We start from the raw sequence: 15688 nt of genomic DNA, 5'->3' as shown, positions 1-15688 counted from the left end.
TAATGATAAATAAATGGATGGATGGGCCAGGCAGCGCGGTGTCAATATTCAGAGCACAACCATTCATCAGAGAGAATGAGAAGAACGAAAGATGGAGAGAGAGAAGGAAAGAGACAATGATTAAATGGGGGAGAATGGATTGCTGAAACAGTAGATTAAAAGAGGACAAAGGGTCTAAAGTTGCTGTGAATCTTTTTATTTATTGGATACTACAACATAATCTTACATGACTTACTATTCTTCAAAAGTAGCTAATGAAATAACATTTTAGCGACATTATAGCGGGTGTTTTACTAGTTGACTAGTGTGTTTGTTCTGCCTTATTAGTCACGTCATTTTCAATTCTCAATTCGAAGGTCGCATTTGTCGGGCGGACACGTCATCAAGGTTTATTATTTCAGGTTTTATTTTAGAAAGCCAACCGCTACATTTCAAGGAAAAAATTAAACGACAATGATTGCATATTAAGATAAATAAACATAATTTTTTTACTGAAACTGAAACAAAAAAAAGAGTTAATTTAACTCTTTTTAATTTAAGAGTTAAATTAAAAAGAAAGGTTTAATAATAACAATAGATAGTATAAAAAACTAATAATAAATTGTAAAAGAGCATCAAAATGCTTTGAAATGATACATGCAAACATGCATTAAATTAAATATAAATGTAAAGCTTTACTTAAATCCACAGTAAATTACAGCATATGCCACCTCATAAATGTTTAACATTTGGATAAAATGTGTTGTAATATTTGGCACAAATACCACTTTCAGTCTTTAAAAAAACAAATTCTCAATGCTTGGTAAGCCCCGTATATAGTATACTATATGTGAAATCCCACAAACGCAGAGAAATGGAGTGATAAATGCTTATGAATTAGCAATCGGGTGTTTCACTAAGGAAAGTGAGCGTTCTGGTATCTGCAGCATTGATTTTTAACATCTTTCTTGTATTCAGTGGCATAACAAAGCCATATTATGTCCAAATTGATCAAGTCAATAATTGATTAATATTGTGATTACCTCCGATTCTTCTTAATAACCCTCAAGTGTCTTTGATCCAGAAAGAGAGAGAGAAAAGGAAAAATCCCACAGTAAGGACTTTACGGACAGTTGAGCTTTATGGGGGTGGGATCCTGTAATTGTTACTGTGGCCGTCTGTCATTTTAAAAGTCAATTTGCAAAGCAATATCTGTATACTTTAATATGTAAATTCAGTCAATTTCTGCAAAATGTATTAAGGCCTCATTGACCTGCCAGGCACAAACTGCAGAAGGATTTCTGACACGTCTGGACAGGATTAAAATCACTGAACCAGTTCTGGTAATTATAGGTATTTATATTCCCATACCTCTGCTTATACAACTAATCCCATCTGAATAGAGCTTTGGAGTGACGAGAAAAACTGAGGGATATGAGCAAGAAGCAAAGGGATTATGGGAAAAGAATAGGTGCAGATTGAACGTGTAAAAAGATGTATGAATAGATCTGATGAGACTGCCAAAACTCTACTAACTAAAATCATCAGTCCACATACTCTTCTGTGTGTGTCTGGGTTTGTCCGTAGGTGTCTGATGCCCATTTTTTCATATTCAAATCAAACATTTGTTACGTTAACTCAAATAATGTCTGTTTTTCCGCACATTTGACCCTACAACACCATTTTATCATTGAACCGATATTTGACCGGTTATCCAGACCACCCCGTTTCCATCTCCACCCCCCTCTACCCGCTGTCCCGCTCTACCTGCGCCAGACCACCCACCCTCTCCTCTCTTTCCCCCGTCATCTCCACAGGTGGGGGATCAGATTCTTGAAGTGAACGGACGGAGTTTCCAGGGCATCCCACATGATGAGGCTGTACGAGTGCTGAAGTCTTCTCACCATCTGATGATGACGGTCAAGGATGTCGGGCGACTGCCGCACGCCCGCACCGTGGTGGGCGAGACCAAGTGGATTGCCAGCTCTCAGATCACAGAGAGCTCTGCCAGCAGCAGTGTTACAGGGTGAGGATATCATACATATCGCCGCTATTCTTCTGATTTATTATTGTAAATCAATATTATTAGTCACCCTTGTTTGTCACTGAGTTTTGCAAATATCTAACCAATAAAGAAATATTAAAAGGGGCTTGTCAACTTTGACAACACAGTATTTAATCATTAAATTGTGCTTTTTCTATTTCCTGAAAAACAGCGAAATTGGACATACACGGTTTCAGGACAGCAACGATGTTAATGTTTATTTAACAAAGAAAACGAGACATTTTGATATAAGATCGGATCTGTCTGCCTGATCTCAGAGGACTGTAAAATCTGAGATTATTAGAGACAGTGCTGATCTTTTGCACGGCCTGTTTGGAGAATGAGAATATGTTTCTAGAGTGCATGTGTGCGTGCACATGAACAGCAGACTAACAGGATCGTAAAACAGCTCAGGTGTGTCCTTCACCAGCACTGCTTTTTAATAGAGGTTGGCTGATGAGCTGCGCTGGGGCACTGCGGTCTCATGCCAGAGTAAAAATGCAAGGTGGCATTTTATGAAAAAGCTTTTTATCACGCTAAACGTGAACGATCTTAGGCCAAAACCAAGGACAACCGGCGGAGGAATGTTTTAAGCTTTCTTTGTTATTACCAACCTCGATCATTTAATTACTTGATGCTCGCGATATTGTGAGGGTGTGAGATGCGTTTGCTGTTGTCACAGAATAAACCCTGACGTGGTGCAAAGTGCGTGTATCAGGCTCAAAGGGTTACTTCACCCGGAAATAAAAATGTATTTATTTATTCAGCCTCGTGTCATTCCAAACTGAACACAGAAGATATCTTAAAGAATGTTGGTAGCTGAACAACATTGAACCCCATTTACTTGTATTGTATGGGCACAAAACCACTGAGACATTTCTCAAAAATCTTTCTTTTGTGTTCCACAGAAGTCATATATGTGTTTTGAATGACGACAAATTTACAGAAATGATAAATTTCGTTTTATAATATGTATCGGGTGACTAAACGTTATTTTCCCCTGAACATTAACTTGAATCTTACGTCGTCAAAGATATTAAATATTATTTAAATACTTAAAATGTACAAAATTATATGTGTAATTCACAAAAAATAAATCTTTACATATTCGTCAATTACTCATTTCGCAACATTTAACATTTACCTGCATGCAGTGTAATGCCTTACTGTATTTATTTTTCAAAAATATATATTTAAATGTTTTATTATATGTAATATTGATTTTTCCATTTTTACCTTTTCTCCCCTAGACTGTCTCTGGACCAGGGAGCGTCAGCGTCGGGAAAGGTGAGTCTTTGTTTTGTTGGAACAGAATGTTCTCTCCTCTCTGTGACCTGATCACTGTTGATGTCTTGTTGGGAGATCATGAGTCTGATTCTTCAACAGCTCTCTGCAGATCTCAGTGTTAAGGCGGCTATGGGAGAAAATTTTACGCAAAAAAACCTTTTTTACTCGCCCTTACTCCAAACCCATCTGACCGGAGAGAAGTTCTGAAGGTCATTGCCATCCAGTTGCCCAACGATTGAGAACTAAAGCTTTCAAGCTTCAACAAGGACACAAAAGTATCGTAAAAGTGGTTTGAATGACTCGTGTGGTATTTTGCTAGTCTTCTGAAGGCATATAAAAGCGTTGTGTGAGAAACAGGCCGAAAGTCATTATTCACCCATGATGATAATCCTCTTCAGTGATCTGTTAACCTCTGTCCGAATCAATGAAACAGAGAAACTGACTGGTCAGGTTTTGTAGTTATTGTAGTGCCTGAATTTTGTCCTGTAAGGCAGTGGCTTTTAAACTTCTTCATTTGGCCCCCTTTGTGTAGAGTGCATCGCTTTGCGGCCCCCCAAATAAAAACGTATTATCTACTAATTTATCGTTTTAATTAAACCAAAAACGTATTGAGTTTTCCCATGCTGGAACGAGGAAACATTTGGTTGGTGGTCTTATTTTTCTAAGGTTTGATTGCATAAAATCAATGATAGTTTTCTATATTTCATAAAAGGCCAAAGAATCTGTAGCCCCCCCTGGATACGTCTTGGGGACCCCAGTTTGAGAACCACTTTTGTAAGGTATAAATCATAGGGATGATACTCTACATTGATCCTTTTGGAATCTCTGAAGCTTCAAATCATCAGTCCCCATTCATTATAATTTCATGAAAAACATCGGCTTCAGTCCAGTCTTCATACATTTATGTGTTCCACTGTTAAACGAAAACTATTGGCAGTGAGCGATGACAACTGTTTGTGTGAACTGTTCCTTGAGGACATCTTAACCCCATTCATAGGCCATTTGCTTTTGAGTATCTATCTTCGTACAGCATTTCTTCGAGAGCCTCCTGGATCTTTATTCCAGGTCTTTTTATGTTCAAACATACCTTCCTCTTTGTCCTCTGTAGTGAAGTTATATTTTCTTTATGCAAATTCAGTGATTGAGCAGCATAATAGATCAAACTCGATACATTTGCATTGCTTTGATGAGCAAAAGAATCTCTGCATATTTGGTTCCATCGCTATTGATAACACATAAGGTTGATACGGGAACAGGGTGAATTACACGCCAGCGTTGCTTAAATGAAATATGCACAGATAGACTCTAGCTCTGACACTTGCTAGAAACCTCTTCTTGTGCGTCTCGCTCCGTCCGGCGGCCACAAAAAGAGCCGAGGGACGTAATGAGGTGAACAGGTAGGGAAAGGTGAAGTGAAAGACACGAGGGCCAGAGATAGACGAGAAGAGATGAAAGAAAAAGGTGGCATCGCTGTAAATTGCCATCTTGGTTAGAGTAGCGTCACTTTATATCAACGGCTAAAAGGGATGTCAGGTAGTCATTGTCAAGAGTCTTTGATCCCCTGGGCACACGCTATCCACGGTGATTTGTATTCATGCGCTGGTTTCCACAAAGACATATACACTTAACATTCTTACCCGTCACTGTGTGTGTGCGTGCGTGCGTGCGCGCGAATTGGACAGGTTGACAAGAAAGAATATGAGAGCAAAATAGAGAGAGGGTGTAACTGTACTGTATACTAAAAGTGTAAAATAAAGAAAAAAAATACTAAATGTAGATACATATAGGAAAGAGATGCTGAGAGTGTGAAGAAAGAATAAGGTGCAAGGTGACCTGATGATGTGGCTTTTACAAGGTCCGCTGCTGTTAGCTGAGGTTTATGAACAAAACAATGGTTTCCAATAAAGCTCCAGCAAAGCGTGAGCTCTTGTTTAATACAGAAGGGCTGAATATTGGATACAGTGGGTCTAAAGGACACTGTGAGATAGAGTGTCTGGCCTGGACGTGTCTGTGGGCTATGAGCTTTTTGCAGCGGCTCGTTTTGCATCCCAAAGAGCCGCGGCTCCAAATTACTTCAGAGGAGTTTTTTTTGCTAGAAAAGCACGGTCAGCCATTAATCATTCCAGATATATAGACATAAACATCTTATTATATCTAGACACTCATAAATTATTGAGTTCCAGCGTAAAAACATTACAATTATGGTTAATAACCTCATAATCGCTTGAGTTTCATCATAAAGGCACAGTTCACCCGAAAATAAAATTGTGTCATAATTCACTCACCCTACAAATCTGTATACATTTCTTTGTTTTGATGAGGTTTGCTTTCAAATGATCTTTTTTGTGTTCAGCGGAACAAAGAAATCTATAAAGCATTTTTATTCTATGGTAGTCAATGATGGCCAAGAACTGTTCGGTTACAAGCATTCTTCAAAATATCTTTCTCGGTGTTCAAGGGAGCAAAACATCTGAACAGATTTTGAAAAACTTGAGAGTGAGTAAATAGAGCGGATTTATTTACACCTTGCAGTTCTCCGGGAAGATTTTCCTGCGTTGGATCGTAGAACAAGTCAGGCAAATATATTGATACTCATATAATGCCTCATTATGTTTTCATCAGTAAACATTTAACGCTCCCTGCAAATACGTATATCATTGAGAAAGAAATTGCAGCCAGCTCAGCAGGAGGAGCATTTATTAATTGTAGGTCAGTCACGACTCACGAGATAGATAAGCGTTTCACTGGAGAAAATGATGATGTTTTTATTAGGAAAACGACATATTTTAGCTCAGAAATGTTTCAGCTCGTACACCATCAGCATAAACATTTTGTGCTTATCACTGTAGCATTTGCTTAAGTTGAAGCTCATTTCGGATTCAGACGTTGAGATTGGATTTACGTCTGGTTGTGTTTTAAGCTTTCCGCTTCGTTTAACACTAACTCAGCTCATGAAATATAAATGAGTCGTACAACAATGTGGGGTCTCAACTTTACTCTTTTCGGACTCTGAGGGTCTCGCTGTCAGCCGGATGAAAGAGCGGTGCAAATTCTCCCCTTATCTTTTACTCTTATGATGATTTAGCCTCTGAAGTTGTTCTGCTATGAAGTTTTGTGCCAGAATTTCTTGCTGAGTGACCTTGTGGAGTCTTTGCTGAGCAAAGCACTTGCTTCCATTGCCTGACGCGAGGTCTCTGTACAGTTGAGAAAGGCTTTTTTAAAGGCGACCCCTCTTTGCCAACACAATGCAGATTCGTAATCTATTTCAATTCTGTGGTCTCAAACAAGTTGACGACACAATAAAATTAACCTTAGAGCACTGAGAGAATTAAAACATTTATGAATATTGGTGACCTACATATAACTCAAAATCAGTAAGCTTTCCTCTACACAGGCCAAAAAGTCCCAAGTTGAAATTAATGATATTACAATTTATAACAAATTCAATTCATATCATATTTTTTGTAAATCTTTTTATTTCAGAAAGGAGTAAAAGTGTTAGTAAGATCTTTTCTTCTGATTTGATTCATTCGGTTCATTCAGATGATTCAGTCGCAGATTTGATTCCCTGCACAGAGGTGTGTTATGATTCCTTTTTGTGTATTTATATATTCTAGTCTAATCCGCTTTCCCGACTTAAAAAATAAAAAACTAAATCACGTAAGAAATGTAGCTTAACTTATAATCATGTTTGCACCTTAAACTGGATAACTAATTTTACCATTAATAAAATAACACACTTTACCTTTTAAATACAAAAATAAACCATCAACGTACATTTTCCTTCGAGCCAAACCTTCTTCTGAGTTACAGAGCCCGCAGCACCATGTGAAATGTAACTTTTGCACTCACAGGATGTTTTGATGTTTGCTTTGGCCTGTGTAGAAGAAAGCTTGCTTATCTCAGACAGTTTATCTCCTGTGAGCCCTGAGCGCATCAGCTATCGACTGCTCCGCTCTGCCACTGTTCTGAAAGAGGTCTTAGATCTTAAAATCGGCTTTTTGCGAGAGACGTGATCTTCCATGCACAAGACTCGATGTAGCTCGGGAGGGGAAATTAAGCTTCGGTTTCAACGGTGGGTCTCATGATGAGCTGAAGCAGCAGTAATACAGTGTGCAATAGTCTGAGAAAGAAATTTGAAAGGCATTGTTAGTTACTGTCTGTATTTTGGTGATCAGTGTATTGAAACGCCTCCCTGCTTGTGGCAGATGCCCCTCAGTCCAAACACATGTCATTTTAATAACATGTTAATCATCTGTTTATGTGCCTTATCGCCTTTGGTTTTATATTTTAGGAGGTCGGGTAATGTGACATTTAAAAAAGTTAGCAAATTCATTATCGTTTTAGTTTTAATTACGGTTTAGAAATGGTTTTATGCAGTGCTTCTTTTGTATGCAAATGGTGAAAATGAATAGATCAAATATAAAAGAATAGATCAAAGACCAGGATGTCAAAAGTTGCATTTAAGATATTCAAATTAATTAAATAGGGATTCAAAAGATTGCTGTCATTTAAGTACTTTTCTGGTTTTCTGATGGGTTCCCGATAATGGGCCCTAAATATCTAGGTCTGATTCATTCTAGTGATTCGGTTCATTCAGATGATTTAGTCTCAGATTTGATTTCTTGCACAGATTCTTTTTGATTTAAACGTATTAACGTATTCAAGTTCAATGCAATTCCCCTACAGATCATTTTTTATTTGAGATTTTACTTTTGTTTTAATCGTAGTAGTAGCCATTTTTTGTTAGTTCTATAGTTTGTCGTTTAACTAACGTTTTACTTTTACTTATTCACACTTATCCGCAGTCACAATTTGCTGAAACTAAATTTCCCCATTTTTAGATGTTTCTGTTCTGTTTCATTTAAAATAAAATGCATCAGCCATTGTTGAATAATCTCTTTTTTCTTCAGATAAAGCTCAATCTAAGGCTAAATTGTCTCATTTGAGCTCTATTCAAATTCACAGGAGAGACACGACTGTAATTTCTGTGCCCTGCATCAAAAATACTGACTGATTCCCATCAAGATGTCTTAAAGAATCAAATTCATCAGCTATGTTTTCTCACTGAATAAGAACCTCATCTCCATGATAAGGTTGTATATCAGTTCATGAGTGTGGCAATGAAACATGTTGGGGTTTTGTCTGGAACACATCCTCTGTTCTTATAAAGAATAAATGCCGTTAAATAAGTCTAGCACTCCTTGTACTTAATGCGTGCAGCACTTTAGCTTCTAAGATCTTCCTTTCTTCCTCTTATCACTTTTTCTTGCTTTCATTTGCAAATATAGCTAAGCTTTTTACACTGGCCCGCTATTCTTCACTGTCCAGTGAAGGACATTTGCCCAACAGTCCGGGACCATTCAGGTCTTTTCCTCAGAAACAATAAATGGTCTGCCATACAAAGCAACCAAAAGCATTAGTTCCTGTTGGAGTGTTCTTCTGTATGGTTATCTACCTGTTCCAGAATTTAACCAGGAAGCTTTGTAGGGAGTGTGAAAAGAACAAGGGCGTGAAAAGTTCAGGTCGTTGCAGACACGATCAGCATTCGCTCTCCTTTCTCTAGTCTCTCTCTGTATTGATCGAGCTCGGTTCAAAGGCTTGTGTCTTTTGACTGTTTGATAGCATAGACACTAGTGCTGCTTGGGTGCATCTGCAAATCGGATACAAATAACACGTCTCCAACCAATAAGAATAGACCGGTCACCAAACAAAGAACATAGGTTGGCGAATGCTGGTAACCAAACAACATTGGCCCTGTTGACTTTCATTATGTAGACACGAAACCACTGAAACATTTCTTGAAATGTCTTCTTTCAACAGAAAGAGTCATATGCAGGTTTTAAATCACATGAGGGTACATGAAGTATGACAAGATTTTTATTTTTGAGTAAACTATATGAAAGTTAGGTGGTTTGTCGTGTATTTTTCCATTTGTAGATGTCACTCTTGGGCTGGAGAGCTGTTTTTGAGCAACACTGATCAATGCTCGGGGTAATTGAAGCAGTGCTTTTTGATTTAGAGATTAATTAAAGGAAAAGAAGCTCTCGATGAGAGAGCCTGAAACATGAGTAAGAGGGTGAGAGAGTGTCTGCTCTAACATCTTCTACTCTGCTTTATGGAGATACGAATTATGAAAGCATAAATGTATCGGGCTTATCTACTGATGTTCTCATTTGTAAAATGATTTAACATTCAAGATGTTTGCCTTGGGGTTTAATGAACCACAGGCGTGTGGAGCTAAATATTAGTCTGCACTAAAATATTTCGATTTTTAGTGTTGTTTTTTTAATCTTGTCTATATATCCACTCATTTAACATATAACTCGATGCTCAATGCTGTCTCGCTGTCTCTCTCTTTATTTCTGTTTCAGGCTGGTTTTTATAAAGGTGTTGCAGGTTCTCAGGTCACTCTGTCCAGTTTGGTGAACCAGAGCCGGGCGATGCTGGAGGAACAGGCCAGACATCTGTTGACCGAACAGGAGAGGCAGACGATGGGTTACTACATCCAGGAGTATCGAGATGGTCACATTGGGGTTGAGCAGCTCGTAATTGCACTCTTTGAATTATTCAATACACACGCCAAGGTGAACTTATGTCGTGTGTGTGTGTGTGTGTGTGTGTGTGAAATAAAAATATGTGTTCTACCTTTTATAGAGCCCTGTTTACCTTTCATAATTTAAATGTAAAAATGTGAAGTGTGAATGTTTACACGTTACAAATATTTCCCTTATCCCATCATGTGTTGACAGCTGTAAGTAGGCCAAATATTTACTACAGTTTATAGATTTTTTCCACAGAGACTTATATTGAATTTCATTTATTTAGTTGCTTTATTATTATATTATTAATAAAGATTATAATGATGCATTACACATTTTGCCTTTTGTATATTGTTTAATACACGATTAGCCTCATATTATATATCACATTATATTTATATTTAAAAATATGAAGAGTTTGGTTTGGTTGGTCCAAAAACCTTTTGTATTCCAATTAATATCAATCAAACTGCGGTTGGTTTGTTTTTATTTAAGCCATAGTAACCAAAGAATACAGCTTACTAACACCCATGATAACATAATAAAACATGATTTATGAAAAAAATGGCACAATATGACTGATCATTTATTGTGCATCCCCAGGCTGTATATCACACAGGAGCACAGTCACATTCACAACTCTGAATGTCTTCGCATATGTTTTTTGCAGTTTTCTCTGCTGTCTGAAGTTAGGGGGATTGTGACCCCTCAGGATGTGGAGAAGTTTGATGGGCTGGTCCTAAGGCGAGAGATTGAAGCTCTGAAAGCTAGACAGGGAGGAGCTGGCTTCCACGATTCATTCTCGATGGTGTCTTACCCCGACACTCTGGCCTCCTCCTCAGCCAGCTTTATGACCAACACGACCCTCAGCTCCGCAAGGGTAAGAGGGCATAAACACTGTGTGTGTTAAAATATAAAACGGGGAGTTCACTAAGAATAAATTACGACGGCAATATCGTTGTTTATTTGCATGCGTTGTCAGTGTTAGTCTGCCCCCAATTCAATATATTAATTGAATAAATCAGGTAACAGCATGAATGCAATTTGCATGATATAATTTCTGATATTGGTGGGTGCTGAATGCAGTTGTGGGGGGTGCAGCGGTCCATCAAACTTTAAACCTAATTTACATGGGAAGGTGAAGTATTTGCATTGTGAAGAATAAGAATGAGTTAATTTGGATATGCTATTTCAATGCGATTATGTTAGATCTTGGGTGCCTAAATTGTGCACTGAAATGCATGCAAAAGTGCTGCTGTTACTTAGTCAATTCACGCGTGTGTGTTTTATGGTGTAAAGGCTGTGGATGGCGTGAACGTCTGTATTTGTCATTTCAGGAAACAAGAAGTGTTTAGATGCGTGTTGCTGTGAGGACTGAGTGGAAGACATTGATGTTTATGTCTGGACAGTTTTACAAAATTGGTGGACAATTTGGGCACAAAAGAGTCGTATGTGTGCCGATTCCTGTGAGATAAGATGAATCGTTGTAGATTGTTGCTGAGGGAAACGGCTTTTGTCCTTTCTGGCAAATGCTTGTTTCTCTGTCTGTCTGTCTTGCTTTGTCTAGGCGCTTCTCACTCAAGTCTCTTTTTGACAGTGTAGAGGTTTAGATAAGAGCGTAACTCTCTCAGTGGTGTGTGATGTTGCTTTGACCGACGGATACGTTTTTCCTGACAGATTTATAAACAGTGTAAATGACAGATAGAGTTTAACACCCAATTCCCTCTCAATAAAACAGGAAAGACTGCTCTGGCTCATAGACATGATGGAGGTAGGTTTGGCAACTTGTCACTCACCCTTACAAAAACTGATCATAGTAAACATAGTGGCCACCAAAATACAATGCAGAATGTTATGCCGTTTCACCATAAAAAACGATTGCTTTTCAAATCCGTATGACTTTCTTTCTTTCCCAGAACACTAAATATATTTTGAAGGGAGTTGGTAACCAAACAGCACTGGCACCCATTCACTTCTATGGTATAGACCAGTGGTTATCAAACTGTGGTACGTGTACCACTATTGGTACTTGAAGAGACCCCTGGTGGTTCGTGACACAACAAAAAATGTTAAACTCATGTGCCAGTTAACAACCTTTGTCAAAATCTCTTATCTGCGGAAGAAATAAATTGATACTGGTTTGAAATGACAAGAGGTCGAGTAAATGATGTAAATTTCTTCAGTTTAAGACTTTAAGTAAATGTCAAGGTTTTAGTTTTACATTACTAGTAATAAAAAACATAGTAATTATGGTCAAAATTATGGTTACTGTGGTGAACTGTAAGGGTGCGTAATATGAAGTGATCTTTCTGTGGTGTGGGCTTGAATCTGTCTTTTGCATAAACACACACTCAAACAAACAGTGATGTAATCAACTCTACATTCTCTTCGTGGATTGACCCATGTTAGAATGACTCACTCCTTGTCTGTCTGCGTGTGTACGTGTGGGTTGCAGTGATCTGACAGCATCGCAAATCAAAGACGTGTCACCTGTGACTTTGCATATCTCCATCACGGGTCATTTCAGAGAGTGCGAGCGCGCCCGAGCACTTTGGAAATGAGCGAGCGCGTTCGAGCAATGGTATTTGTATGCAAGCTTTGTTTGTGGTCCTCCTCTGTGGATTGGTGTTATTGTAAGCCTGCCAGTTCTGGCTTCAGTAATTACAAGTAGCAGCAGTTGCCCTGCAGATCTCCGCTGGTGAAACGTTCGCCCGGGGACTCGTGCGACGATACAGCACCTCATCAGCCTTACGCGGAGCTGTCACAGACGATAAGTCCCCCCTGACAGCCAAAAAATACCTCTCAGGGAGACCATCCTCGTTTATGCTCCAGTAGAGCACAGCAGGGAATTGTGGGATGGCGGAAGACTTGGGCCAGCGCTGTGCACGGTTCTCTGAGATATGGATGTCGGCTTTAGTTTGAAGAGAGGATGGAAGGGATGGAAAAGCGTGTCCAGCTGGCGTTGTTGCATAGGTCAACAGCGGTGTGATGTAACTAGCCAAGTAAAATGTCTGGATTTTTACCAGTCACACGCTTGCATTGTGTTCTGTTTTGTGTGGACAAAAACATCATTATGAAATAGACGTAGGACGTATGATTTATTTATTAGAGCTATTAACACTACGTAAAATAACTGCAAGCTGCTGGTTTTTCTATGCATTATAGATGGTCACACCTGGCCTGAAGTTAACTTCTGGTCTGTGTTTTACATTTTACATTTTAAATGATTTATATTCATATAAATTTATATAAATATGTATCATATAATAATTGTTAATAAAAGGTAATATTCACAAAATTTTTATAATTCTGAATTGAATATGAATTACTCAACCTCAAGTTGTTGCAAATCTGTATACATTTCTTTGTTCTGTTAAACACAAAAAAATATTTACAAAAATGTTAGCAGCTGAGATTTCTTAGGCATCTTCGACTGCCATAGTCGAAAAAATAAAAGGGTAGTCAAAGGTGCCCCAGGGCGGTTTGTTTTCCTAAATTCTTCAAAATATCTCATTTTGTGTTCAACAGAACAGAAAAATATACAGTATCTCAAAATGTTTCCTTCTATGGTGCTAAATCTCACTCTGTGTTTAACAGAACGAAGAAATGTATTGGCCTACAGGTTTGGAATAACTTGAGACATGACAAAATTGTATTGTTGGGTGAACTGTCCCTTTAAGAGATGTCATGAGCCGATATACATTTTCACAAAGGTAACAATTCAGATAGTAGTAAGCAATTTTCTCACACACCCTTCGCCTGCTAACACATGTGATGTTGAAGTTTTGTATACACTTTAAAAGCAATGTATTTTGTCATTGATCCTGCTGCAGTCCTTGCCAGATACACTTTTAATGTAGCTGCATTATTGTTGCCAAATAAAATCTCTAAACTCCAGAGGCGGCCTTTGAGAATTATGAAATCTCCTCTTACTAACATGAATACATCAAACTATTACCAGAATGACCTACACCCACATAAATACCTGCCAACAAACATACGCAAAGTAAGATTTTCCTGTCTAGCTGCTAACAAATGAGCCCATGAGCCTCCCTTTGTAAGTGGTGAGCAAGCAAATAAAGTGAATTGATGAGGCTTTTGTTTCGGTGGGGGGGGGTTTAATGAGGTAAATCACAGGTCTGAACGCAACCAACCCTCAGCGTTGAATCACAAAGCCGCCCATCAGGACTTTTCATGCTCTCAGTGTGATGTCTGTGTGTGTGTGTGTGACAGGAAATGAGACCGGCTGCGAGATTGAACTGCAGGACTGTAAATGCAATCATGGTTTGATGCCAGTCTATGTGAAATGGGCCCTTAACGAAATGCAATCTGGAACAAACATTTGTTTTGGGTATAAGTGCACAGCTGTGTTTTTTGTTTGTTTATTGTTTCTTTGTCTCTCTTTTGTTTTGTCTCTTCCAGAACGACAGTACGGCGGAGAACAACGGGGAACAGTCTCTGGAGCAGAGCAACGCCCTGCCTGACGTGTCTCTGGTAAGCCCCTCCATATGAGAAGGTCGAAAATGATAAAAGAGGGAGAGAGTGGTGGAGTCTGCAGATGCAGAATTGAGAAAATTGCATTGAAGTGGCATTGGACACTCTGAGTTCTACAACCTAATGTGTTATAAGTACACTGTAAAATAACTCAAAATACAGTAGAGAAAAAAGCTGCCTTTAATTTTTTTTAAGTTGAATCAAATCCAAGTAAATTGATTTATAAAATAAAGTTAAAATTGGTTGAACTTTGACTTTTCAATACTTTTTAAGTATAATATAAAAAGTTTAATATCATTTAATTTTAAGTTGCTCGTAAAGCCAATTTCATTGAAGAAACCTGTGTGTACAGAAAAACTTTAAAATGTGCTGTGGTAAAGACATGTTGCGGAAATGACATTTTTGCTAATATTGCACAATTGGCAGCCAGCTAGGTCTACTACATTAGTTTTGACTCGTAGCATCTTAATATACATGAATTAAACGGTAACATACATTTATTTTTAAATTGTAGTTCAAAGGACAGAATTACTAAGATGTAGGGTAAGGACACACACTAAAAACTGATACATAAAAGATGATATTTACTTTATATTTTGGGATCTTGTGAGTGAGGTTGCCTAATCTGTCAGCAATGTACTTAGGTGCTCATTTCTGTTTTAATAGAAACTAGACCTGTTTGAAAAATTTCATAATAAAAGCTTTTTCTCTAAGTTGCGGTAAGGACTCAAAAGTGTGGGACAGGCAGGTTTACTTAAAAGAATCCTAAAAATGATCAGTAAATAATACGGATGTAAGATGCTGTAAATTAACATGTATATTAAACAATTCCATTTGAAATTATGTAAAAATGTAGTTCAATTTGCTTTTTTACGTATCTTAACATCTTGTGACCAGAGCTGTGGGACATGAACAAAATGGTGTTTGGACCAAAAATATTGTGTAATTTTATATTAAATCACATTGATCCTTGATTATATTTTTTGTCAAGGTGTATAATATCATTTAAACCCGTAAAGACAATTTGAGTAAATAGTCAATAAATGTAAATAAGATATTTGTACAGTGTACCAGCCTTCTGTGTCTGCACCCTAAATGACATGAAAGCTTTACATAGCAACCTCCATCATACAGAAAGCATTTTATGCAGAATATATTAAACAAACATTTTGGGTGAGATTTAAAAGTTTTTACACTTGAAATATAATTGATCACTGAGCTTGATGCAATGCATTTCGAGATTTAATACTTTGTGAAGGATGCAATGCTTTTCTGGTGTCTTTAGCACTTTACACTTCGAAATCTGCAGTTCCAGGTTTTGGAACAGAGCCGTTGAAAATCA

General features: G+C 37.9%; 1 protein-coding gene across 1 annotated transcript in view; it reads left to right on the top strand.

Moving 5' to 3' along the window:
- The window catches only part of whrna (whirlin a), a gene marked incomplete at both ends in the record, with an annotated part of 60629 nt that overhangs the window by 38613 nt on the left and 6328 nt on the right, over nucleotides 1-15688 (top strand). Inside the window, 6 exons of the mRNA XM_079486759.1 lie at nucleotides 1797-2005; nucleotides 3274-3310; nucleotides 9685-9897; nucleotides 10523-10732; nucleotides 11591-11623; nucleotides 14275-14346. Coding sequence (XP_079342885.1) covers nucleotides 1797-2005; nucleotides 3274-3310; nucleotides 9685-9897; nucleotides 10523-10732; nucleotides 11591-11623; nucleotides 14275-14346 — 774 coding nt within the window. The remainder of the gene's footprint in view (nucleotides 1-1796; nucleotides 2006-3273; nucleotides 3311-9684; nucleotides 9898-10522; nucleotides 10733-11590; nucleotides 11624-14274; nucleotides 14347-15688) is intronic.

This window comes from Barbatula barbatula (genome assembly GCF_947034865.1).
Source record: "Barbatula barbatula genome assembly, chromosome: 22".
NCBI lineage: Eukaryota > Metazoa > Chordata > Actinopteri > Cypriniformes > Nemacheilidae > Barbatula > Barbatula barbatula.
Note: the sequence above shows the minus strand (reverse complement) of the source record. Positions and strands in the feature narration are given on the sequence as shown.